The sequence below is a fragment of the Molothrus ater genome, chromosome 11 (genome assembly GCF_012460135.2).
Source record: "Molothrus ater isolate BHLD 08-10-18 breed brown headed cowbird chromosome 11, BPBGC_Mater_1.1, whole genome shotgun sequence".
NCBI lineage: Eukaryota > Metazoa > Chordata > Aves > Passeriformes > Icteridae > Molothrus > Molothrus ater.
The window spans coordinates 21,227,606-21,254,560 of record NC_050488.2 but is presented as its reverse complement, the minus strand read 5'-3'; the positions used below and the strand labels follow the sequence as shown (position 1 = coordinate 21,254,560).

Below are 26,955 nucleotides of genomic sequence, written 5' to 3'. Positions count from 1 at the left end.
TCACATATTTTTGTAGAGGGAGAGTACTATGATCCATTTTGGTTGGGGAGGAGGATCTTGTAGTTTGGTGAATATAAATAAGACATGCTTGTCCAACTAGCACCAACAGAGAAAGACGGGAGGCAGAAGTGAGAACAATGCCTTCCTGTGTTGGCCTGCAAGCTCTTCCTTACAGTCAAGGAGGCTGGGTATCAGCTAGATCATTTTTATGTATTTTACCCCTTTTCTTATTATATAATAGCTGTAATACAGATGAACTTGAAGTGTGATGTAAAGTTTGGTTATAATTGATAGATTTCATAAGCAAAACCATAAAAATTCATTTTGCTCAAATAAAGGATATAGAATGCAAAAACCTGTCAACCTGTCAAAAACCAAAGCAATGCTTGGTACTTTAAGCCTTTAGAATACTTTGCAAACATCAGATATTTAAACTTGAATCACCATCACCCCTGTGCTGCTTACATGAAGCGATGTTATCCCCTTTAAGCAGATGAGGAGATTGAGTCACAAAAGGATTCATGGCCAAAGCCAGCAGTTCAGACCGTTAGCATCAAATTCTGTATCCAACACAATTGCCTTATCTCTTTTAACCTTAAAAGTGATTATTTCTCATTCAGCAATAGGAAAAAAGCAATAATGGGTTACTTTACATTCCTAGGCTGCAATTTACCTTCTAAAAGCAGAGGCAAAGGCAACATACACATATAATCTACCTAAATGTAGTGACCAAAAACTGTAGCTATCAGTAACAGCTTAACTACAATTTCATGAAGGCTTATGGTTTTCTTTGACTCGTACAAAGCTGTGTCTGCCAAGCAAAATTCATGGGAGTAAATTAATGATTAATTTCATTACTAACTAGGAAATTTCCAAGCAGCCTTTTGGAAAGCATGTGTGCAGCTTGAGAAAGAGCAGATTTCTAAAAAAGTCACTCATGCTGTGAAAAGAAATGACAAGGTACCAAAAGAACCACTACTTGCAGCCAGCAAATAAAAACAATTGAAAGAAACATAACTGGAAGTGAGTCTCAGGCTTTCAGAACTGCTGCTGTACTCTTAGTAATCTCAAGTTTGCCTCCTGGACCATAATGTCAAAGGCAGCCACTAAAGGAATGGCTAATTTGACCTTCATGGCCATGTGGATGATCATGAAGAAGTGGACTTTGAGAGCTGGTGTTCAAGACTCAGAGTAGATAAAACATGTGCAGTACACAGGCACTGCTCCTGTTTGGGTTAAAAGCCATGTGTCCAGCAGAACATCCACACTACTGCTTTTGCAGAACTGTCACAGAGGGGTTGTATCATTTGCTTTTCAGAAAGAGCCCTCAAACTGTTACAATTCGCTTCTTCACTTTCAGGACAAAGTTGCTACAGAAAGTTTGCCTTTGTTGGGTTTCACCATTGCCCCAGAAAAGGAGGAAGGAAGCATGGATACAGTTTTTCATCTCTACCACAAGCAGACCCTCTTTTACAGCTTCCGAGCAGAGGATAACAATTCAGCACATAGGTATGGGGATAGACTTCCACATTAGCCAGTGAGCTTATGTGGGGATTTTTCCCTCCTTCACTTCAGAACGCCTTTGTAACAGATGAAACAAACAGCTTTCAGAATTTTGATTAAGCCAGATTGCATGTGACTGGCCTGACTGACATTAAAAACCTACCTAGTGCTTTTCAGTTCCTTCAGGAAGGAGAATTTGCTCCCTTTTGTAGGTAAAGATGAGACTGAGCCTCAAGAGTCATAGATAGATGTCTGTCAAAAGTGATTACTGTAGAAAAACTTCCAATTTATATGTTAAATTTACCCATTTCTTAGTTTTCTCATCCACAAATAATTGTTTGCATTTCCCACTCTAATGTTACTGCTTTCACATAATAAGATAGTCACAAGATTTGTAATAAAAACTCAGCACCCCAAGACACACAGAAAAAGAAATTAGTATTTATAGGGGGTTTTGTTGCTTTAAATCATACTTTGCCAGATTCATCTTTTCTATTCTAAGACAGCACTGACTTTGAGATTTTACAATAAATGACTGGTCAAGATTGTACTAGAAAGCAAGAGTCCCAGTTCTCACCTCCCCACTTTAATCACAGAACTATTGTTCCTCATTAGAGCTGGAATTGAAAATACAGTCTTCTTCAATGCTTTATGTTCTTAAAGTACTTATTTTTCTTAAAATGAAAAAAAAAAAAAAAATTGTATGTACCATTTTTCTTTCCTCTACTTTTTAGGTGGATTGAAGCCATGGAAGAAGCATCCATATTATAGCAGCTTTCACTCAATGAACTTGGAATAAATCCTCAGATTTCTATACATTTCCAGCAACACTCTTCTGACTTACAAAACTGAACAGTGTATTTCAGGCCCACTGGCCCCACACACTGGATCTGAACTGTTTCCAGCTTGCTCTTTTTCTTCCTTCTTCTTACATACACATTGTTGCAAATGAAAATATCAAGATAAGAGATTATTTATGGTGATCTTTATGTCTGTGCAAGTTCAGCCTGTACTATAAGCTTCTCTTCTGATCCCACAGTAAACTAAGTTTAACATCAAGACCTGGAAATACTGACTACAGTAAGTAACAGACTCAGTTTTACTTATTCCAGAGCACTATTGTATCTCATTGGGTTGGTTTTGATGTCTACTGTGACATGAGAAACAATGCAGTAAACAACAAATGATCATTTAAAGCACTTTATCATTTTTTATTGAACTACAGCCTCATTTTCTTCATGTTTCTAAGGAGTTCTGTGACCTGACTTATTAGTTGTCCATTAACAGGCATCAGCATGAAATTATGCCCTGCATATGCTAAATTGCTTCCACAGAAAATGAGGGAAAAACACAATTTACCTGGTCTACCAACACTTCACTGACTATGATCCAACGTAGTTACTTATTATCAATTTATAATTTTACACAAATCACCATAGAATTTATGTTAAAGGTTTAGTTTCATATCACTGCAGTACTTTGAAATGCACTCCAGTAACTCTACAGAGCCAGATGCTGAATTATATCTCTCTAAATACTTCAGACTCAAACCCAAAGGTTATTTTTAATTTATTATTAAACTACAGACAGTTTTTATTTAACACATCTACCTAGTAGTGTTAAGATTTTTATCATCTATTTGAATACTGTATCTTTATTTTCAAAATTCCTGTTTCTGCTGTTCTTGTTATGAAAAATGTCATCAAAAGTTGATCCACATAACCAGCACAGCATTTGAAATATGCTGGGTGGACTGAAATGCACTTGTCTGAACCTGCTCTGCTGGAGTAGTTTGGAACTGCTGTGGCCACACCTGTCCTATGTCAGACTGCTGTGGTGTTTTACACCAGCTGAGGATATAGATCTCTGGAGTTTGGGGGTAGGGTTTTTGGTTTGGTTTGGGTTCGAGTTTTTTGTTGTGTGGGATTTTTTTTTGTTGTTGTTTTGGTTTGGTGTGGTTTGGGGGTTTTTTGTTTGTTTTTTTTTTTTTTTTCTGGTCTTTTTTTTTTTGTTTTGTTGTTTTGGTTATTGTTGTTGCGGTGGGGTTTTTTATGTTTTGGGTGGGAGTTTTTATAAAGAAGATTGAGAAGTGATGTTCTAATCATTGCAATACAGTGATTTTGTCCTCAGTCATAATATTTAACTGAGGAACAGAATGACATCTATGATTAAAATATATCTTTATATAAAAATAACATGCTCAAGAATTTACTTACATTAAATTATATTGGTGGGAATTTTTATTGCTTTTATTTTTCCCGTTCTTCAAGGAACTTAATGAAGATCTGAATTTTTGACCCTAACAATTTTTTTAGAATTTTCCATATTTTTAAAGGTCTATAATATATATCCAAATGGTAAAGTAGATCAGTTTATCACCAGGATAAACAAGCTTAAAGAAACAAATACACATCTACCACTAAATAAAAAGCTCATTTTGGGTTTTTTTTTAATACATCTGACTTTGACCATTCCATTAAGCATATATTGTCATGTGCAAACAGAAACCAAGAATGAGAAAAATAAAACTTTTGTATTCTTTAATTAATGGATGGACAGCTAGGTTAACTTTGTTTCATGTAGAGCTATGGCCTTGCTACCAATACACTGTAAATGTTTATCCCCCCTTGAAAACATTTTGCACCGACACGAAAAATAAGACAACATTGAATACAGAGCAAGATCTCTAACCATGGTCTGAAACAAAACAAAACTCACTACAGAATGACAATATTCTGAAGATTTAGGTGCTGACATGTAGTGACTGTTGTATGAAGCTTTCAGTTAGAAGCAGGAAATGAACATGAAAATATTTTGTTGTAAAAAATAAGATACAGTGCTATTAAACATTGGTTTAAGTAATGTAGAGAAATAAAGGAGCAAAACATAACTGCAGTTCTACAGGCCTTTCCTTTACACCATTATTACCTTCTTTAATTCCAGCTTTGCAGTTTCAGTTACTGTTAACAGACACTTGCCTATTAAACAGTTCTCTGACAAATTAGAAAAAGCATCAAATCTGAAGAAGGTACTGGAGGCCTTCTGGTAGAAACAGGATTTAGACCTAATTGGTATGATGACATGTTTCAATCACACTGATTTACCTTCTGTAAAGCCCACCTACTTTACTTCATTCTTGACTTCAGTCACAGATACAAATGGTCTCAATGCAGCATAAAGAGGAAAAAAAAGAAAACGTCCTCACAATTTCAGTCCTACTGTTAACTGAATTTGAGCAAAGCTAATAGGCACCAGAGACAGAAATTTTAATTTCAGAGTTACCCAGTAATCACCTTTTAGAAAATGCTAACATATTAAAATAGGGGTGTATACTCAGTTTACTACCTGACATTTACTTACACAGCTTTTTCTTACTAATTTAATGCTAATATTACTCCTTCAAAACAAAATTTTGTTCCGTGTCTTCAGAAACACGATAAAAAATTTAGTACTAAGTCACAATATATGAGCTGCTCAGCCAACACCTGGGATCAAGCTTCTCCCATTTCTTGTTTCAGAATTCTTCTGTTTATTAATTGATTTATTAAAAAACATTAAGGTTATTAGTTAATATCTGCAAATAATATTTAGACCTATTTTATGGTATATGCCTAGTTAAAAATCTTAAATCTTAAAAGTTATTAATTTTTTTTTCAAATCAAAGTACAAGTCATTTGGAGATGGAGAATACCAACATGACAAGAGGCTATACCACTTACACAAGCACTGCTGGTCAAGGCCTTGGACTGCTACCCTTCCTGAGCTGGTTCTCTGCTGCTTTTACCACACAGCTGCGGATACCAAACAGGCTTTCCTATTTGCGTGCTGCTTTGATACAAAAGCAGTAAAAACTATGTTGGCTGTAGCAACATTAAGTGAATATAACTGCTTGGGAAGGTGAAAGAAGGAGACAATATTCAGTGAGGGGAAAAAGTATTCCTTTAAATATTAAGGGAAAAAACACTAGTCTAACTCCACAAGTAACTTAGGAACATAACATACAAGCTTCCGTGTATTAAAAGCAGTGTGATTCTTCAGCCTGGTAACACTGTGACACCACTTTTCATCAAATTTTGACAAGAAAGTTTCTAGACTCCAGGCAATTGTGGTATGAGGTCAAAGGTAAAACTTGATGATCATGGAGGTCTTCCCCAGCCTTAATGATTTTATGTAGTGATATTTTTCCGCAATCAACAAAACCTACAGCAAACAGCAAACTCACTTTTACTCAGAGACAAACATGGAGAAATGAGGGCAAACCTCCCACTTGGTGGAGGTCACCAGCTTCCTTCTACACTGCCCAGCAACGCACAAACCCAAATGAAAGGCATGAGGACTCACACTTTAAAAATCATCTGCTAACACTTAAAAGAGAGATTGAAATTGAATGTGGTATTAACAAGACCAAACAGTTCTGTTAAAACTTTGTCAGTCACTTGTAATTGATTGATTGTAATTGTTGATTTCTCCTATACTAAGTATTGGTTCTACTCTGACAATTTACCTTGAAAGTTCCCAGAAAATTTTAAGCAACTGAAATGAGAACTTAATAAAAACCCCAAACAACCGAGCTCTACAGTACCGTCTATCCCAAACATTCAAACCACATGAATAACCTCAAACCCTATTTATATTTTATACTACATGGCACACACGGAGTTTTAATCCCTCTCAGTCCATTATGTACTTCTACTGCCACCACCATGGCCAGAGAGAGAGCTTTGGCCTCTTGCAGCCCACATGTTCACTGTAGAGGTCCTCTACTTCCACACCTAGAGCCTCTTTCCCTCCCTGCAAGTATGCACATCTTACCTCTGTTCTGTAGGGAATTTAGTCTGTTCTCCTGGGCAGGAAATAATTTCCACAGGGTCTTTTCCCTTCTCTTTTTGCATGGCAGCTTTGTAGCTGCCTCATTTTTTCTTCTGAGGCAACTATCCTGTTTAATGGGAGGAGCTAAAACGTCCTTGTTATCAGCAAGTGCATTTGAAACTGGCCACCACTAAAATCCTGTTATCGGCAGGTGCGTTTGAAACTGAACGCCACTACAATCCTTTCTCAGCTAAGGCTGGGAGCAGTTCACTCTTTCCGGGCGGGAACTGCGGCCTGAGGAGAGGCCTCCTCGGGCCAGCCCGTGCTCCGCCAGGAAGGCAGCCCTGAGGAGGGCAGCCCGTTGTCCCGTCAGGGGAGCGGCCCTGAGGAGGGCAGCCCGTTGTCCCATCAGGGGGGCGGCCCTGAGGAGGGCAGCCCGTTGTCCCGTCAGGGGAGCGGCCCTGAGGAGGGCAGCCCGTTGTCCCGTCAGGGGAGCGGCCCTGAGGAAGGCAGCCCGTTGTCCCGTCAGGGGAGCGGCCCTGAGGAGGGCAGCCCGTTGTCCCGTCAGGGGGGCAGCCCGTTGTCCCGTCAGGGGGGCGGCCCTGAGGAAGGCAGCCCGTTGTCCCGTCAGGGGAGCGGCCCCGAGGAGGGCAGCCCGTTGTCCCGTCAGGGGGGCAGCCCGTTGTCCCGTCAGGGGAGCGGCCCTGAGGAGGGCAGCCCGTTGTCCCGTCAGGGGGGCAGCCCGTTGTCCCGTCAGGGGAGCGGCCCTGAGGAAGGCAGCCCGTTGTCCCGTCAGGGGAGCGGCCCTGAGGAGGGCAGCCCGTTGTCCCGTCAGGGGAGCGGCCCTGAGGAGGGCAGCCCGTTGTCCCGTCAGGGGAGCGGCCCTGAGGAGGGCAGCCCGTTGTCCCGTCAGGGGGGCGGCCCTGAGGAGGGCAGCCCGTTGTCCCGTCAAGGGGGGCGGCCCTGAGGAAGGCAGCCCGTTGTCCCGTCAGGGGAGCGGCCCTGAGGAGGGCAGCCCGTTGTCCCGTCAGGGGAGCGGCCCTGAGGAAGGCAGCCCGTTGTCCCGTCAGGGGAGCGGCCCTGAGGAAGGCAGCCCGTTGTCCCGTCAGGGGAGCGGCCCTGAGGAAGGCAGCCCGTTGTCCCGTCAGGGGGGCGGCCCTGAGGAGGGCAGCCCGTTGTCCCGTTAGGGGAGCGGCCCTGAGGAAGGCAGCCCGTTGTCCCGTCAGGGGAGCGGCCCTGAGGAGGGCAGCCCGTTGTCCCGTTAGGGGGGCGGCCCTGAGGAGGGCAGCCCGTTGTCCCGTTAGGGGGGCGGCCCTGAGGAAGGCAGCCCGTTGTCCCGTTAGGGGAGCGGCCCTGAGGAAGGCAGCCCGTTGTCCCGTCAGGGGGGCAGCCCTGAGGAGGGCAGCCCGTTGTCCCGTCAGGGGGGTGGCCCTGAGGAAGGCAGCCCGTTGTCCCGTCAGGGGGGCGGCCCTGAGGAGGGCAGCCCGTTGTCCCGTCAGGGGAGCGGCCCTGAGGAGGGCAGCCCGTTGTCCCGTCAGGGGGGCGGCCCTGAGGAAGGCAGCCCGTTGTCCCGTCAGGGGAGCGGCCCTGAGGAGGGCAGCCCGTTGTCCCGTCAGGGGAGCGGCCCTGAGGAGGGCAGCCCGTTGTCCCGTCAGGGGAGCGGCCCTGAGGAGGGCAGCCCGTTGTCCCGTCAGGGGGGCGGCCCTGAGGAGGGCAGCCCGTTGTCCCGTCAAGGGGGGCGGCCCTGAGGAAGGCAGCCCGTTGTCCCGTCAGGGGAGCGGCCCTGAGGAGGGCAGCCCGTTGTCCCGTCAGGGGAGCGGCCCTGAGGAAGGCAGCCCGTTGTCCCGTCAGGGGAGCGGCCCTGAGGAAGGCAGCCCGTTGTCCCGTCAGGGGAGCGGCCCTGAGGAAGGCAGCCCGTTGTCCCGTCAGGGGGGCGGCCCTGAGGAGGGCAGCCCGTTGTCCCGTTAGGGGAGCGGCCCTGAGGAAGGCAGCCCGTTGTCCCGTCAGGGGAGCGGCCCTGAGGAAGGCAGCCCGTTGTCCCGTCAGGGGGGCGGCCCTGAGGAAGGCAGCCCGTTGTCCCGTCAGGGGGGCAGCCCTGAGGAGGGCAGCCCGTTGTCCCGTCAGGGGAGCGGCCCTGAGGAGGGCAGCCCGTTGTCCCGTCAGGGGAGCGGCCCTGAGGAGGGCAGCCCGTTGTCCCGTCAGGGGGGCAGCCCTGAGGAAGGCAGCCCGTTGTCCCGTTAGGGGGGCGGCCCTCGGTGCAGCTCTCGCTCGCGGCAGGACCTGCGGGATGAGGACAGGAGCCCTCCGTGAGGAGCAGAAGGGCAAGCAGGAGCTGACGTGTGCCGGCTGGAATCGCCCATACCCTGAGGGCTGGATGGGAGAGGGAGTGAAACTACACTTGGCAGAAAGCGGTGGCTAGAGAAGGTGGTATGTTAATTTTTGGCTTTCTCACCATCCACATCCATTTTAACTGGTAGTTAGATACATTTCCCCCAAGTCTGCTTTGCCCACGACAGTAATTGTTAAGTGATCACTGTCTTTATTTTGACCTATGAGCTTTTTCATGTCATTTTCTCCCCATCCTGCTATAGAAAAGGAGGGGAAAGTGAGTGACTGGGTTATCGTGTGGCTGCAATCCACAGTCAGCTCACCACTGTGTGGTAGATAAATATAATTATTTTCTTTGCTGCCAGTCTAGTTATTAACCTTGACTTGTAGAGTAATCTCAGTGTTCTTTGATGTTTTTTACCTCTGGGATCTTCTATTAATTTCTGTCCAATCATAGCTAAGGCCAAAAAGCAGTTTTTACTGACACTCCTTTATATATCTGTGTATATAAATTTAGCAAATTTCAGCATTATCTAATACAATCTTGCTTATTAAATAAGTTCAGGGCATACACTGTAGTTCTACACTTCGTTGAAATTGTTGCAAAAACCACAGTGAAATTTGTCACAATGTTAATGCAGCTTTCCTCAACCTTAGCATGCGTGGTGGAGCTGTACAGCAAGTATGATTGCTCTCCACCAGAGCTCAGAGTAAAACTGCTGCAAAGTTTTCTCCAGGTTGCAGAAACAAGGAAGATGGAGGAGACAAATCCTCCTGCCTTCTAAACCTTTCCTCAGCTTGCCCATCAGGAAACACATAGGGGGGAAAGCAGCCATTCATATTTGGCTTTAGCATTTTCCATTTTTCCTTTCATTTGGTCACACTTTGATATACATTTTATGAAGTTAAAAGAAATATCTGCTTCTAAATGTATGCATGTCCATATTTTGAGAATTTGAAATTTCTTCATGTATTTAACATTACAGCAGTAAACACCCAAGACATTTTTGAAACGTTTTCCTTTATTTGTGTATTGCAAACATATCTGCACATCACATGCTTTACTAATTCCTGGTCTGTGAAAGTAAGGCTGTAACTTGTAGGTCTAGTACATTAATCATACCCTTACCCCAAGGAGTCAGTTCTAAGAAAAAACTACAACCTTCCAAAGAAAAATTAAAAAAAAAAAACCAAGACAGCATACATACTGAATAGTTAACAGCACCTCTTGTTTCTGTGATTGTTGCATTTAACTGCTATCTCTTCCATATATTTTCTTTCAGGTGTTATCTTATTCATCTAACTGCTCCTTAAATTAGCTTCTGTAAAAATTATTAGAGTCAAAGGAAACCTACTAGAAGCATTAAGAACATTTTGATACGAGTAGGTTAAGGATAGCTAGTTATGACAGGGAGTGAACATCTGATAGCCTGTAAGAAGACAAGCATTGAAAGGTGGTAAACTCTTAAACCACCTCAGCTACACCCAAACTTGTTTCATGCCTATTTGTGTGTTTGAAGGCACAACATACCTCACTTACAGCCAACTTTGCCATAAGAGCCCTAATCAATGACATTGACTTTACAAAATTAAATAAAAACAGTCTGGCGGCGGCGTTTGTGAGAGCTTGCTCAATTGTGAGCCCACCTTTGACTGCATCCTCAGCGAGAACCAAGATACACCTGGGACATCAATTCCATCAGCGCACTGGACAGCCACCGCCAGCCCGCGACCTCGGGCTTCCGGCTCCTGAGAAGCCTCCCGAGCGAAAGGGACAAAGGCGGTGAACGTACCTTCCCCTCGCTGCCCCGGAGGCCAGGCTCCCAGCGGCACTTCCGCGGCCCGGCCGGAGCAGTGCAGGGCTCGGCAGGCTCGGGAGGCCCAGGTAGCCCGATAGCCCCTCCCCGCCGCCGGCCCCGCCCCGCGGGGGATGGAGGGGCCGCGGCCGGGCTGGCGCTGGAAGAGGAAGCGGGGACGCGCTACCGGGCGGCGGCGGTGGGGTCACGAACTCTGACCTGTCACAGGGCACGGCACACACAACAAAACACGCCCGACCCCAACACAGTCCCGGCCCCCTCCCCTCCGCGGGCCCCACAGCCCCTTGCAGCCCCCGCGGGGGGAGGGAGGGCCGCTGCTGGGCACCGGCCTGCCCGGGCGCGGTCGGGTCACCGCCACTGCACCTTTGGCGCCCATTCCTGAGGTAAAAAAAATATTTTTTAAAATTGAAGCGGCCTGCTGGGTTTGTCTCGTGGGGGCCAGGACGAGGGAGGGGGCGCGGGGAGGCGGCAGAGGGCCCTACTCTGGACACCCCCGCGAGGGGAGGGGTGGGGTGACGGTGGGTTTAGGGGAGGGGGATTGCACGGCTCCGGTATTTGTCTGGTAAGCGAGCACCGGCCGTGGTCTGGCCTGGTCTACAGCTCCTGGAGAGAGAGGAAACGACCATTGTGGCGTGCTGGGTCGATCGGCGGGGCAGTCCCGTGCCGGAGCCGCTGGTTGCAGCGTGGGCCGGCTGAGGTCGGAGCTGGTACGATCGCGGTGAGCAAAGTCTGCTGTCCAAGGGGTGTAGGGCGATGGTCGCGGCGATGACGAGCGCGGGACACACAGAGAGACAGAAGATGGAGTCTGAGCGGGCGGAGGCGGCGGCTTGAACCCGACCCTTTTACCTTTGCCACCGGGAGGGCGGAGGGGAGGGGGCGGCGGGTACTTTGCATACGGGGCTGAAACCGCCGCCATCTTACCGGCCGCTTCCTCACTGCCATGCCTGGGCCTCCTCTAGGCGGACACAAGGCTATACCGGAGGGGAGGGGAAGGGGCCTAATGGCGGCGGCAGCAGCCCCGCCTGGGCTCTGGCGGGTGGCCAGCGCCGCCATCTTGTGCTCAGTGAATCCCCGGGGGGCTTTCCCTCTGCTCGAGGGGCGTTACCGCCACTATTACAAGCGGGTGGCTCGGCCAATGGGTGATCTGCGGGGGGAGTGCTGCGCCTGTCGTGAGGTCATTGGTCGGGCCTGGGGGCGGGCCGGGGGCGTGTCTCGGCGGCGCGCGGCGGGGAGCTGCCGAAGGCCCTTCAGCAGCGGACGGGGCGCGGCGCAGCCAATGGGCGCGGGCGGCGCGCGCGGCGTAGCCAATGGGGACGCGGCAGTCCCGGCGCGCTGCCGGCGCCGCTCGCGGTGTTCCGCTCGGTCGGCGGTGTCCGGGTGTGGGCCGGGTCCTGCCGCCGGGACAATGGACCGGAGACTGCCGGCAGGGCCGGGCTCGCTCCCCGCCGATGGCAGCCGAGTCGAGCTCACAGCTTAAAGAACCTCGTTTCATTAAGGCAAAGGAACAAATTTCAATAAGTTTGAATTCGGACTTTTGCCATGTTTTGTCAGTAGGGCCATACCCTTAGAACCTCTCAAGTGGAATTTATTACTTGCTTCTGAGGTTTCACTGCAGCTTAGGGAAAGATTACTGATTCTACACTGTGTTTTGGACAGCGTATACTGAGCTGGCTGCCACCCTGTTATGCTGAAAATAATTTCCTGGTGCTCCAGGTGCCTCTTCCTAGTTTTTAAATTTCACCTCTTGTGTTGATTTGGGAGGTTTTGTTGTGGTTGCCTAACAAACTGTTGCTCGGGGCATTTGCTAGGAAGCTGATTTTGCCTTTTTGCCTTCTGGGGGTTGACACCATTAAGAAGCTTGGTGTGGCTGTGAATGGTCTCTGTGCTTCAGCTGGATTTGATCAGATAGCCTCAGCTTAAGGTTCTTTTGTGAAGGTCGAAAGTACAAAAAGCCTAGGTGATAGCACCAACAACATCAAATCTGTCAGACTCATTCTATTGCAAACACTTGTGTTTTGTGGCTCGGAAAGCTACTATTATGAACAAAGTATCTCTATCTGAAGGGCTTCTGTCGTAATAAAGTGCTGAGAAAATAGCATATTATAAGCATATGATTATGCTTCTCGCTAAACATAAAAAAATAAGAGGAAACACTGAATAGGAACCATTGAACAACTGAGGAAACCATCCATAAGCTGAGTTTGGTGGAAATGGTTCATAGTCTTAATCAAGTCAATACTTCAATAAAATAATGACAAGCTGTAGGAGAACCTAGCATAAATACAATTTCCATGGGGATGTCTGAAGTTTGATTATCCATTGTTACAAATAATCTATACTTGACATATACAAAATTACTTTCACATTTGTCACAATATAAGTGACTCAATTTAATGAATTTTGACACATTTAACAATGTTAGCTTTGTAGAAGTTACATTTGAATGGGTGCTGGAGACATGCATACGTTTTTCTGCTCCCCGTGTTGCTATTGTGTGCTGTATTTTTAAATTTTGTATTAAATTACTGCTTTGCAATTTTAAGCACAGGTTTCCAATGAAACATCAAACAAGCCAGCATTCAGAAATGCCTTTTTATTACCGACGCCTGAATCAGAATCTGAATTCAAGCCCTATAATTAGCAAGTCACAATTAAAAACTGAATGCATTAATTGGAAATCTTAATTAAATTTACCTTGAAAGAAATACATCCATAATAATGATAATTAAAAATATATTGCAGGTGTTTTTTTATTGTTTCTTTGTCTTTTATTGTTTCTTTGTATTTTTTTCTAAACCCTAAAGTTGCAGGTGGAGTTACTTGGAATAGGATGAAATGATTCTGCAGTATTTTGTTCTCATCGTGAAAATAGTATCACATTATAATAAAGAAATAGCCTAAATAATGGAAGATACATTTTAGATGAAACTGTTTATTTCCCTTATTGTGTAAGATTACTCTTAAGAATATGGATGAACGTGGTGGTTTGATGGAAGGACTCAGTTAAATGCCAAGCAGCATTCTGAGCTTGCTGCTCCCTGGTTCAGCATGTGGGGTAGAAGCAGTTTAACGGCAAGGTTTCTCCTGCCTGAGCTGAGGAAAGTGCCTTTGAGATCTATGAATTCTGCAAGCTGCATTAGAACTTGACTTTGAAATTAGTCCTTTCTCATTTATGAAATTAACATCTCTTCTCTACAGCTTAAATAAGGGACTGGAAAGAGTACATTAGAGGCTTAATAAAGTAAAAGAATAACTGTACCTCAGCAGTTAGAACAGTATGCATGTCCCATATATGTTTATGTGTGCGTATGTATGTGCGCACACACACGTCAATGGCACCTTCTCTTATTTGCCAGATATTTCAAGCAGAGTTGTAAATTTTCAAAAAGTCATAGCAGAGCTTTCTTTAATACTAAGAAAAAAGCCAAACTTTTGTGCCTGATGGAAGTTGCTGGCATCTTTCCAAACAGGTTCTCTAATGGTCTTGTTTCACCATGGCAACCAATATGGAGGTGCTGGCTCAGCAGGTAGTGGAGACTCAGCAGGTGGCTGAGGTGAGTGACAGATGATATCACAACAGTTGGTGTATGAGATTTTGAACTTAAAAACTTATTAGGGAGTCCCTGCTGTTTACAATTAATATAAACAGAACAGAAGATCTTTAAAGAAAAGTGCTGCTTTACACTTGGGGGCAAGCATGAAAATAGTCCAACTGGAACATGTTTTGTTCACCCTACTTTGTTCTGGTGGCCCCCATATTAAGAGTGTAAGCAGAAACATCAACATGAGCTATAGAGAAACTTGGCTGTATTATGAATTGTTTAAAAAATTAATACAACAAAATTTATTGTCATTTGATCATTAGATTGACCTTTTGGAACATGGAAAGCTTCTGCACCTAATTGGAATTGTAATTTAGATCCACCACAGTGTTTGAAGTTACCCGTTTTACTTATGTGCCATTCTGAATTTACAGCAAAGGGGTTAACTTAAATCAGTTTTTATATTTTGTGCCCACACTTTAAAGAAAAAAAGCACAAAACCTACTTAAAGTGATATTAAGTGATTAAGTGATGTCTAGATGCATATTCACTGAAGCTTGGATGCTCAACAGCTAAAAAGTTTAAATCAGCTCATAAACACAAACTGGAAGTGTTCATGGCCATAGAAAATAATTTATCTCCCTCACTATGCAAACTTCAGTCAAAAAATAAGCAAAATCTTTTGTCTGTTTAAAATTATTAGGTTTAGTATCCTTGAACTTTACTGTGATTTTTCGTAGTTATGTAATTAAGGGATTTAATAAATAATAAAGGGCAAAAGGGCTGAGAGACATCTGTAGATAAGGCCACTTTTCAGATATTAGTGTGGAGTTTTCTTTCACCTATTGAGCTAAGATTACACATGTATATTAAAAATACTTTTAGTTCAAGAAGTCCTATAAAAGAAGAAAATATAAGTTTAATTCTGGTTTTAGAAGTTGATTTGAGGTTCCATACTTAGAAGTACATTTTTAAAAAAGAAATTTCATTCTTTTTAACTAAATGCCCTAGTGAGTGTCCTGAAATTAACATCTTGGAATAGTTTCAAAAAACTTCCTAAGTTTCACAGTGAAAACCAACAAGAGATTTTTCACTCTAGTTTTCTGTACCAGGTATGAATTTGACATGCTGCATTTTTTTAAAAACACTTCCAAATATACTTGGAAAGAGAAACCTGTAGTGGAAAACTTTATACTATATTGGTAGAGGTTGGGTGCTGTTCTAACATCTAAAGCACATAAAATATGTGACATCTGTAATTCCTCGTGCAGGAAATGCACCGTGGTAACATAGTGTGATGGTTGTATCTTGCCACTGGAGAGATCGCTCCATCTCAAGAGTGTATGAAGCTCTGTGATTTCTTCCTGGCCGGTGGGTAAATAGAGGGCTCCATCTCTTTATAGTATTTAGCTGCTGCTTAAATGATATGCCTGTCCACTGCGTAACACCATGAAAACTTTGTTCACGGAAAACCAGTTGTAAGCAGCATTATCTCATTAGGAATTCATTAATACTATGACCATGTTAATATTGAATATTTTCTTTATGAATGGCTGGCTGCCTGCTATTTGTCTTCTGTCAGTTTTTAATACAGGTAAATACATAACTAGTTTTCTTTAAATATGCTAAAATTCTCTATTTGTACTCACCATATCTTAGAGAAAATGTAGAATCAAACTTGGCACTGGCTTTAAAAAATTAGAGACTTTCGGAATATGATATTTTTTATAAATGAAAATTAAATGGAAGAAGAGGGTCATTGACGATGCACTGAATTTTAGGTTATGAACTGTGAGAGACAAGTTGCAACTGGAATAACCTAATGCAAATATTAATAGCTTTACCTGTATCACCATCACTTTTTCAACATAACTGCCACATATGTAGTGGCGTGGGTTTATTGAGAGCTGTGATGCCAGGCACCAAACCAGACTGTCATGCAAGTAGGCTACATTGTTTCTCTTTCTTGAGCAATAGTTCATCAGTTTTTTCATAAAATGGAATGTTTCATAGAAGTTGCTGAGTGTGCTCCAGTGTTGCATGTATTTTTGTACTTATTCTATTTTTAGGACTTTTAAAAATTGTTCTTGTAATGGTTTCAAATGATTTCACTGCTTTTGCTTCCTTGTGCTTTATACAGTGTCGCTTGTTTATTTTTTTTTTCAATTGTGCATTTCTGAACAGATTGGATGAGAGGTCCATATTTAGTGTTTGAAGTTGCCATTACTTGCAGTTCATGAAACTGAAGAACAGAGAGCAGCTAGGGGATTCGGAGGGAATTTCAGCAGTTTCTCCTCATCCTGAGGAACTTTTGAAAAGCAGGAAGAATACTTAAGCCTTAATGCAAAAATAAGTAATGCTGCTTTTCTGAAGTAGTTATTTAGTACTGTCACTGTACAATATGCAGTCCCAGCACCAACTTAGATCTGACTTGAATACTGTTTAAGAAAAATGTGTTTGTTTTTAAAGTGGAGGTGCATTCCCTGTGTCGTACCTATGATTTTAATGCAAAATTTTAAAAAATTTTAAACAGAACTGTTGTGGGCAGGGTGTGGAGGAGGAAGGGGAGGGAATGTGTGGTGGTGGAAATAAAGGCTATTTCATTTTTCCAACAGCAGCTCTGGTGTAACCAGGAATAATTTTTAGTAGTTGCTATAACTGTCCTTGGCCAGCTCTCTGGCAGCCACAAACTATTCCTGGTGCATCCTTTTTCTGGTCAGAGGCTTCAGGGAGAGAGTTACATGAGGTTACTGTTGAGCCCTGTGCTTCCTGGATCTTGTTCATGACAGTTACATTGCTGGAGAATTTTCAGTTGCTTTCAGTTCCCTCAGTGTCCTGAAAGGAAACTATCAAAGTCTGAAGCCTTTTGGAAAGCATGTTTTCCCATGAAGCTCAAAAAATAACTGGATATCTTTGTCACATAAAATATTTTCTTGACCCTCTTCAGATACCTCTGACATGTTACATCATAAGAAGTAGTTCTGCAGTTCAGATTTTCGTCCAGATGAAGATATGCTGGAAAAGGAGAGTGGAAACACTGTTGTTCTGATGGAACAAGTTTTTACTTTGTTTTAAGAATTAAGGAAGTGCGACATAAGAACCTTTATATTTAATATTTTATTGCTGTCATTGGCCACTCGCTCATTTCTGATGATTTTTCAAAGTGGAGTTTTGATGCAAAGTCTTCTTAAACAATTTTTGGTTCGAATACAGCTTTTCTCAAGTTTCAATACAGCTTTTCTCAAGTTCCTGTTAACGGTACCATGAGCCTGAGAGGTATTCGCAGAAAGTGCAAATGGGAATATGGAGATTGTCTCTGGTTTAGGCAGCTGGGCAGCATTTGAACTGGAGACTCTTGCCAGCTGTGGCATAGCTGCTGGTGCAATAGAAGTGTGGGGTGTTCCATAAGAGCTGCTCTGAGATTTTCTTTAGCATGCAGATGTGCCAATTGCAGTATCTTCCAGGATTGTTGCCTTTTTATGTGCTATACAAGGTCTTGCACTGGCATCCTATTCGGGCAGTTAAACTAGAGTGCTAGTGGTGAATTTGACTTTTATCTGCCATCCTACAAAGGGCCACTTGGGAGTGGTCAGGAGAGCTAATTCCAAGGAGAATAATTGAAATGTTTTTTAGATGTGTCTTACACCTGTCAAAGAAATGTGTTTGGATATACATTTTTGGTAAAAGCCTATTATCAATTTAATAGCTAAAGCTACTCATTAGGAAAAATATCTATGGAAAAAGAAGTCTTTCTGATTTGATTTGAGCTGCAGGTGTAAAATTTGGTACCATATTTTTCATTGAAATTCTTCAGTTGTTTTATGGGTGCAGTTAAAAATATTTGGTCTGTGATTGCTAAATTATGCTTTAATTAATATAGGAAAGAGAATAGAAATTATTGAGCCTGAAATTGGTTTACACATAATGTATTCAAGCAATTCAATTACTTTGGCCTTTACTGGAGTGCATGTAGAAAATGTTTTTCTGCTTGAGTTAGAAAAGATTAGAGGCTTTAAAAATTTCTCTCTATGTGGCCTATTCCTTCAATTTATTTCTCAAATGCTGCTTTTATAATCAGTGTGGGAGGGGGAAATAAGCTACAGAAAGTACTGAAAATTTGGTTAGTCAGGACAAATATTTAATATATATGTACATATGCTCATACAAACACACATAGATGCATATGTACATGATGGGCAAATCAGTCAATTACTGTAAAAACATGACTATATGCCTATGAAGAAACCTTAGTTATTTCTAATGACATAAAATAATGAAATGCTTGGAGAAACTTAACTTCAAACTACTGATTTTATATATACATATATATATTTTATATATATACACCCATCTACTGGAAGTTTAATATGATTTCAACTAAAATTTAGAAACTGAAAAAAGTAGAAAAAATAAGGTAAATATACAATTATATATATTTGTTTAAAAAGAGAAAAATTATTAATAATTTAAACAGAAGAAACCAAATTTGATTTTGCCAGCCTTTGAAATGCACCTAATTGCCAAATACTTGTTTTTAGTTTAATGATGAAAAAGGTAGATGCATATGTGTTTAAGTGTGTCTTTGTATTTCTTGAGTTTTGTGCAGATTTTCTGTGTCACTTAAGGCAAATCGTTATTAATTTCTATAAACTTCAGCATATGAAATTATTGCTAATGGTACTTACTGGTTTGAGAGCACAAGCAATCATATTCTAGATATAAATAATATACACTAGATCACAGTTAGTTGACCTAAAGTTTATGGTGTACCCCTGCTGTAAATACACTCCTCTAGGTAATTATGTATGGATACTATTTTTAGAGAGATGTACAATAGATGATTGTGTTTTCTGTCAAGTAAAGTGCTTAATTTCAATAGTGAGCATATTTCTATGCTATGGAATCCTTGAAATTAGAAGAAAATACTAATGCTACTTAGACAACTAAATTATTCATTTGCTGCAGAAACTTTTCTAGTGGAAGTCCACTGGATTTTGTTGTTTATTGTTGTTAATAAGTTTATTGTTGTAAAACCTGTCAAATACATGGTCACTTTCTCAAAACTTCATGTGCCATAACTTTAACAAATTTAACTTTTGAAAATCTTAAAAATATTTTTTGTTTTCATCCTTTTGTCAGCTTTCACTGCAGTCTCATAAAAATGTTTTGTTGTGGAATTAATTTTTAGAGCTAAAGATGGTCTACAGGGAATCTGATGGATTTTCCTTTCAATTTTGCTAATTTTAAGTTATTTTTCCAAGTGAGATCACGTGGCGCTCACAAGACCTGGGGATCAGGCCCAGCTAGCGTGGGTTTAGGAAAGGCAGGTCCTGCCTGACCCAGCTGATCTCATTTTATGATGAGGTGACCCACCTTGTGGATGAAGTGAAGGGTGTGATTGTGCCTACCTGTACTTCAGCAAAGCCTTTGATACTGTCTCCCAACACGGTCCAAGGGAGGCTGCAGCCCAGGACTTAGGTGCATCTTTGTGGGGTTAAGAGCTGGCTGGGTGACTGGGGCCAGAGAGTGGTGGGGAGTGGTGCCACATCCATCCTTCAGTCACTAGTGGGGTTCCTTAGGGCTGTTTTGAACCCAGTTCTCTTTAATATTTTTATGGATGACCTGGATGAGGGGATTGAGGCCAAGGCCAACAATGTGAGGTTCAACAAGGCCATGGGTCCTGCTGTTGGGTCACCACAACCCCACGCAGCACTCCGGGCTTTGGGCAGGGTGGCTGGAAAGCCACTCAACAGGAAAGTGCCTGCAGATGCTGGTTGACAGTGGCTGAATGTGAGCTGGGTGTGCCCAGGTCACACAAGAAGACCAATGGCATCCTGCCTTGGATCAAGAGCAGCATGGCCTGCAGGACCAGGGTAGTGGCTGTTGCTCAGTACTGGCCACTGGTGATGCCACATCTCAAATCCTGGGGCCAGTTCTGGGCCCTGCCATGCAAGAAAGACATTGAGGGGCTGAAGCGTGTCCAGAAAAGAGCAAAGGAGCTGAAAAAGAATCTGGAGAATCAGTCATTGAGGGTGGCTGAGGTAGCTGGGTTTGTTAGGCCTGGAGAAAAGAAGGCTCAGGGGGGACCTTTTCAATCTCAACAACTCCCTGACAGGAGGCTGGAGTCAGGTGGGGGACAAAAAGTAATGGCTTCAAGTTGTGCCACATGGGGTTCAGGTTAAACATACTTTGCAAACCCAGAAAACAAGTGGCTGTTCAATTCCAAAATGTTTAAAGAATTTCCATGCAGGTACCTTATGTCTGTCTTGTCTGTCTTTCTCCTTGAACAATACAGAAGAATAGACAATTCTTTTTTTCTAGGTTGCCTGCAGTACATTGTGGTGTAAGGTCTGAAGTTGCATCAATGAAAGGCTAAGGATTCTACAGCTGAACAACTGTAAAACAGTTTTAAAAGACCTTCTTGCTCTAATTTAGATCTTTTAAAGGGCACATAGCTTTGTTAATAATTTGGCATGGAAGACAAGATCATCAATTAAATGTGTCCTCTAAGAGTCTGGATTTTTGGGAGTCTTTTTTCTCACCTAGGTATCTTGTTTTCTGCAGCTGAAAACTTTCAATCATCCAATAGTTAGAAGACACCTCTTATTTCTACATCTCTCCTGTCTGTTTTCCTCATTTAGTGTGCAATTTTTGTGACCTGTATTAAAGATAATTGGAGATTGTATGTTTATTTTAGATTACACTTTTATAGTATGTGGAACTACTTATGGTACAGGCAACGGGGGAGTAAATGGTATGATTTCATTATGTCTTGTGTATTTTAATACCTCTGCTTCCCCAAAGAGACTGTAGTTCATGTTCCTTGCTATCCAAACTATTTTTTCTTTATGTCATAAATTAACTTTTCTGTATATTAAACAAAGATTTTTCAAAGCAAGCTAAAATTGAAACTGTCCTGTTGTCCAGCTGTAAAAATTTTGATATAATTCCAAGATTGTTTAGAAGAGGATTTGGTAAAAACAACTTGTGACCATCCCAGTTTTGGACGTGTTACTGCAGATACCAGGTTGATAGAATGGTTTGGGTTGGATGAGACACCTTCCACTCTCCCAGAGTTCTCTAAGCCCTGTCCAGTCCAGCCTTGGACATTTCCAGGGATCCAGGGGTAGCCACAGCTTCTCTGGGCACCCTGGTACCAGGGCCTCACCACCCTCTCAGGAAAGAAATTCTTCCCAATATCCAATCTAAATGTTATCATCCATGTTTAATTCAACATTTAGCATTTTTGCTCTGAAAATGGCTTTGCAAGGGATGTTTTTTGTGCTAAGTATTCAGAACTAAATTTGCATTATAGTTTGGTACTCTAGAAAGGTAAGGAATAGGACAAAAAACAACAGTATTCAGAAGCAGTGTGAAAGTTAATCTCTGTCATTCAAAAATACTTTGAAATTATTAAAAGGGGAACTACTTAACATTTTACTTACAGAAGAAAAAAATGAGACAAGTGTATAATTGAAAGTTAAAAAAAGTATTTCTGCATTTCAGTAAGCTAAAGAATCATACAGTACTTACCTAGGGATTCATTTGAGCAGCGTGGTGGTGGTAGTGGTGGTTTGGTTTTGTCAGGTTCACTCCATTTCCAGAAGAAGAAAAATATTCTGATAATTCATTGAAAGCCAATCCAAGTTGGTTAAATGACTGTAACCTTTCCAGTAAATTTAGATTCTAAACTATAGGGCTATCTGATCTTTAACAAATATAGGTATTTTAAAAAGTGTTCAATACCTTAACACTGAATTAAAATTCTGTATGTTATTTACAGGTGCCAACTGTTCCGACTTCGCTATCTGAATCTCCAGTGATGACCAGCCCTTCCCAGCGTATCCAGATAATTTCCACAGACTCCTCTGTAGCTTCACCACAACGCATTCAGGTAAAAATCCAAGAATTAACCAACTATCATATATTTTCTTTTTTTCTTCTCCTCCTACTTAGCTTTATACAAAAGCATGCTAAAGACTGTGGAACACTTCCTTTAAGTCTTGTGAGATTAGGTAATTTTTAGTCAAAATTAAAATTCTTTTTCCCTCAGTATTGGTGCTGACTAGATGGCTGTATATGTTAGCCAGTGAGGAGTATTAACACAGGTTAAACCTTGCCTGCACAAGCAAATCTCCTGAGCCCTGGCCACACCAAAGGGTGAGATATTGTCAACAGGTATCTGAGATTGTCTCCAAGTGGATTCCTCTTCCACTCATTTAGGAGCCAGTAGCAGATTAATCTATTTCGTGTAAAGTTGGCCTTTGGGAATGCTGCACAGTGGAACTTTGTTACTGGTAGGTAATAAAAAGATGTCATTCATGTATCAGAATGTATTCAATGGCAAATTACATAGGACTTACTCAGTTTTAATGAAATTCTAGTGCATATTTATATGATTACTCTACCAGGCAAAATAGATATCATGCTACCAGACAAGTGTATCAGAAATAGAAACCTTCCATCATAAGAGAATCTTGAAAATTGGCATGTGAAACAATAAGGCTGCCTGAGTCCATCTTTTGGTGATAACTTTAGGGAGTAACATCTTGTGTAAAATATATTGGTAAATGTTAACTGGGGAACATCTCCCTAGTGATATTTATAAAGAAAACTTTGAGAGAGCTTCTTTGTAATTTTCCACTGATATAATTCTGAGATGGAATGAAAGGTTTTAAAACAAAATTTACTGTGGTCACTAATTTCTTCAATGTTTTACAGATTGTGACAGATCAGCAAACAGGTCAGAAAATTCAAATAGTGACAGCAGTGGATTCAGCTGTGTCTCCAAAGCAACAGTTCATTTTAGCTAGTCCAGATGGAACTGGTACAGGAAAGGTGATCTTGGCAGCACCTGAGACATCTAATGCCAAGCAGCTTATCTTTACCACCACAGACAACATCGTGCCAGGCAGAATTCAGGTAAATACAGTAATTTAGATAAACCATGGAATATTTTTTTTGGGGGGGTGGGGGTTTTGTTGTTCTTTTGTTTGTTTGTTTTGTTTCTAAATGAAATCTAAATTGCTTTAAGACCAATTGCAGTAGTTTTCTCATGACATGGATCAGACATACTAATTTTAGGCTTCATTGTTCAATCACAAATCCTTCAGTCTTCACCTACCTCATGTATTCCATTGCACTTATCATCCCTTGTCATGTGTTCTCATTCAGCTTCCAAAGACATAAGGGAATCCTTAAGATAGTGCTTGTGAGAAGTGCCAGGATTTCTTAGTCTAAGATTCACTGATATACAGAGATACAACTCACCTGAGCAAATTTACATGAGTTCATACTTTACATTCAGGATCAAGACATTGCAATAAAGCTCATGTTTTTTGTGGGTCTTGAGCATAATCTACATGAACAGAAGCTTTGGAAAGACAATGATGTAACAATAATCTATCTCACATGAAATGTCAGATTTCTTCCTAGCAGTCTTAAAAAAAAGAATAAAACAAATGAAAAAGTGCCTGGTCTCTCTTGTTACTGTTACAATAGAGAATATTTTACAGGAAGAAGAGTAACTTTTACATAAATATTTTTTAAATGTTATTTCAAGTCTTCTAAAATTCATTTTCCATGCTAAATAGGATATCTGACATTACAGAGGGGTTGGGTTTTTAATTTTTTCTTGGTTAAATGGGATGTTCAGAACAGAAGTTTTGGAATCCTAGGCCTTTGGAAGCTAAACTGTTTCTATTATAGATCTGAGCTCCAGGCTATCCTCTCTGAACCAGACATCCCTAACAGCTAGAGAAGAGATAGATGGGAACAGCATCTGAAAGCCAACTGTCTTTGGCTAAAGTATAGCAGCCACTTGAGAGTATTTGCAACAAGAGAAAAACACTGTTGATTGCACAAGTGAAGAAACATTTGTAATAAACAAAGCTAGCAGTTTTATTTGTAATTTGCTTTGATATGACTGTTTCAAAAGTCTCTCTATTGTCAGTAAGAACTCTCATTAAATTGCATTTCATACTACTTAATTTCATTCCAAATGCCATACTTATTCATAAATTTAGTCCTCTCTTCTTAGCTGATACACCGATCTTGTTCTATAGGCAAGACTCCTTACCTTTATATCTGGCTAATTGCATGTTTTTGTTCTGGAATTTTGCTTTAGATAGTGACAGACTCTGCTTCAGTGGAACGTCTGCTAGGAAAAACTGATGTTCAGCGGCCCCAGGTAGTAGAATATTGTGTAGTCTGTGGTGATAAAGCATCAGGTAAGGAAGCCTACAAAGTGATATTGAAGAAACTTTCTTGAAAGGATGACTGGGATGAAGAGATGATTTTCATGTGCTTTAACTGATTTTAGTTATGCTCATGGCAAAAGTAACTGAGTTTTTAAATGGAAAAATATACTCTGTATCTATACACAAAAAACAGCTAAACTCTGCCTGGAAGAGTATTAGGTTTTCTCCTTGAACTGAAGCATATAAATGCTTAAAGATAATTTGGCTTAAAGATAAAGTAATGATTAAATTGCTCCTGGTAATTGAAAAAGACTGCTTAAAGCATGGTTCCCCACAGTGATGTGCTACCATAAAATAAACATGTCACCTAAAAATGTGTAACTGCTCCAAGAAAATGCTTCTTAGTGCTCTCTAACAAACTTAACATTTCCTGGTAGATTTTTTGCTTCTACTATCACAAAACAAGGCAAGCAGAGATTATGTGAAACCTCGGTGCTCCAGATCCATGCAGTAACAAGGAAACTTAAGATAAAAGTTTTTTATTAGTCAAGGGGGTGTTCTGTGCTTTCATCCTAGAGAGAAGACACCCTTCTGTCTCTTTCTCTCACTTTCTTTTCCTTCTTTAAGTGTTTATGAAATTAAAACAATACCAGAATTAATATGGACAGAAAATTTAAATTAAGATTGCATTTTAAATTTTGGTGTAAAATTACTTGTTTTCTGAAATGACTTGAGCTCTTAGCTGATATAGTCTCTAAATGTATCCTATAGTCTGTAACAGCAGATAGAATTGTATCTGTACTTAGACAGAGTGGGAGCTCTGTCATCAGCCTTCATCACCTTCATCAGCCACACATTCAGAAATAGCCTGAGCCTTCCTCTCTTCTCTCCACTCTCTCACCAAAACCCCTGACATTAGGTAAACCAGAAATATCTTGTGAGACTGTAGTCATGCCTTCATGGTCCAAAATGCTGGCACAAATCCAAAACAAATTCAAAGGGTGACTTACAGTGTTTTACTTGGTTAAAATTAATATTTCTATGCTAAAATATAAGTAATTTTCAACTGATATATATATATATATATGTTTCCTAGGTCGTCACTATGGTGCTGTCAGTTGTGAGGGATGCAAAGGTTTCTTTAAAAGGAGTGTGAGGAAGAATTTGACCTACAGTTGTCGTAGCAACCAGGACTGTATCATCAATAAACACCATCGGAATCGATGCCAGTTTTGTAGGCTTAAGAAATGTCTAGAGATGGGCATGAAAATGGAATGTGAGTGTTAAGTACTCAATGTGATATTGTGCCTACCAAGTAACAATTATGTGGACTGCCATTTGTTAGTGTGTTCTCTCTGTTTTGCTATATGTTGCTGGAAGGGAACAGAGCTGCTTTGGCAGCATCTAGTGCACCTTTCTTTCATCACCATTGGATGTCTGAGGTGCAGTAGTGGTTTGTTCTGAACCACGTCTCCAAGTACCGTTGTCTTTGAGGAGCCCAGTTACAGCCTCACTTACAAGGCGTGGGCCAAACACAGTGTATGTTTATAATAGAAAATATTTTGACATGGATTGACATGAATCTGAGTCTAATATTCTGTTTTGAGAATCTGCTTTCCTTCCAGTTTTTGTGGCTTTTTCAGCCAGTGATAGAAAACAGTCTTTTTTCCCCCTCTTTTTAAATTTTTATGTCAATTTTATAATTTGTGAGCAGTGTTTTATGAGGCATTGTACAAACTGTCATATATTTTAAAATATGCTTTCATGTTTGTATGTAGTATTTCATACATTTCCAGTGCTAGCAGCCAAACACTTTGTTTCAATATATTTTTATTTTCAGTTTATATCAACTGTTCTTCAATGTAGCACTACGTGAAACAATTACAAGGTTGTTTTGTGATCTGATCTAAGCAGGGTTAGTTCCAGCCACTGAGTTCAAGGGAGGCAGAACTTTAAGCTGTAAATAGGAACATAATTGTATTTGCACTCTGAGACTCCAGACCTGTTGTGATGATTCTGCTGCTTTATGCACAATGTGCTGAATGTAAGATGAGATGTTTGTACAAGAAAAACTGCTGCAGTTCCAGATAGTAAACCTTTCTTATTCCAATACGATTAGGGCATATGTTTATTGACTTCACTGGCTTTGAGTCAGGCCTCTGATTAATTTCTATGTATTCACCAAGCCAGTAAATTTGATATGCCAACTTGGAAGCCCCTACATTTTGCTAATAGTAACAGCAATAGTAAAAATAAAACCAAGAACTAAGTAACTCTTGCTGGTTGTGAGGATAACTTTCTGTAATATGTTTAATAATAATATTTTAATATTATAAAGATGAACTTTTCACTTTCTTTAAAAGTTACAAAGTAATTGCTTCTTGCTTTTCTTTTTCATTTAAAAATTTCCTACACTTGTTCGGCACTTCAGTGACTGAACTCAGTTTGTTTTAATTCTCAAGTATAAATGTAGATCATGAAAGGGTTAGTTTTGGAACACTCTTCCCTAACTGGGAGGTATTAATGGCTGTAAGTCATGCAGAAAGTATCCTCTCAAGGAATTTACCTGCATCTCTCAGGTAACTTGCCTCTCTTGACTTTTTCAGGGTTCCTTCTGGGTTTGCATTGTTTTGTGTCATCCAGAATAGAAATCTGCCTAACATTTAGATATAGCTTGTGCCTGGGAAAAAAAATACAAATTGAAAACACAATCTGTAGAATCTTCCATCTTATCAAATGCCAAAAAAAAAGAGCAAT

At 41.4% G+C, this 26,955-nt stretch overlaps 2 protein-coding genes across 6 annotated transcripts in view; both read left to right on the top strand.

Moving 5' to 3' along the window:
- The window catches only part of FGD5 (FYVE, RhoGEF and PH domain containing 5), a 76,612-nt gene extending 73,504 nt beyond the window's left edge, over nt 1-3,108 (top strand). Inside the window, exons 20-21 of the mRNA XM_036391199.1 lie at nt 1,361-1,509; nt 2,238-3,108. Of these exons, the coding sequence (XP_036247092.1) occupies nt 1,361-1,509; nt 2,238-2,274 (186 nt within the window). The 3' untranslated portion in view covers nt 2,275-3,108. The remainder of the gene's footprint in view (nt 1-1,360; nt 1,510-2,237) is intronic.
- A 7,525-nt stretch (nt 3,109-10,633) lies between these two features.
- NR2C2 (nuclear receptor subfamily 2 group C member 2) overlaps nt 10,634-26,955 on the top strand; it is a 37,937-nt gene continuing 21,615 nt past the window's right edge. Inside the window, exons 1-8 of one of the 5 annotated variants that reach the window (XM_036390734.1) lie at nt 10,761-10,840; nt 11,058-11,175; nt 13,928-14,011; nt 15,271-15,370; nt 21,783-21,893; nt 22,721-22,921; nt 24,126-24,228; nt 25,295-25,474. In XM_036390734.1, coding sequence (XP_036246627.1) covers nt 21,822-21,893; nt 22,721-22,921; nt 24,126-24,228; nt 25,295-25,474 — 556 coding nt within the window. In that variant the 5' untranslated portion in view covers nt 10,761-10,840; nt 11,058-11,175; nt 13,928-14,011; nt 15,271-15,370; nt 21,783-21,821. Of the gene's footprint in view, nt 10,841-11,012; nt 11,176-13,927; nt 14,012-15,270; nt 15,371-21,782; nt 21,894-22,720; nt 22,922-24,125; nt 24,229-25,294; nt 25,475-26,955 lie in introns of those variants that run through there. The other 4 variants (XM_036390735.1, XM_054515990.1, XM_054515991.1 and 1 more) reach the window with 4 other exon arrangements.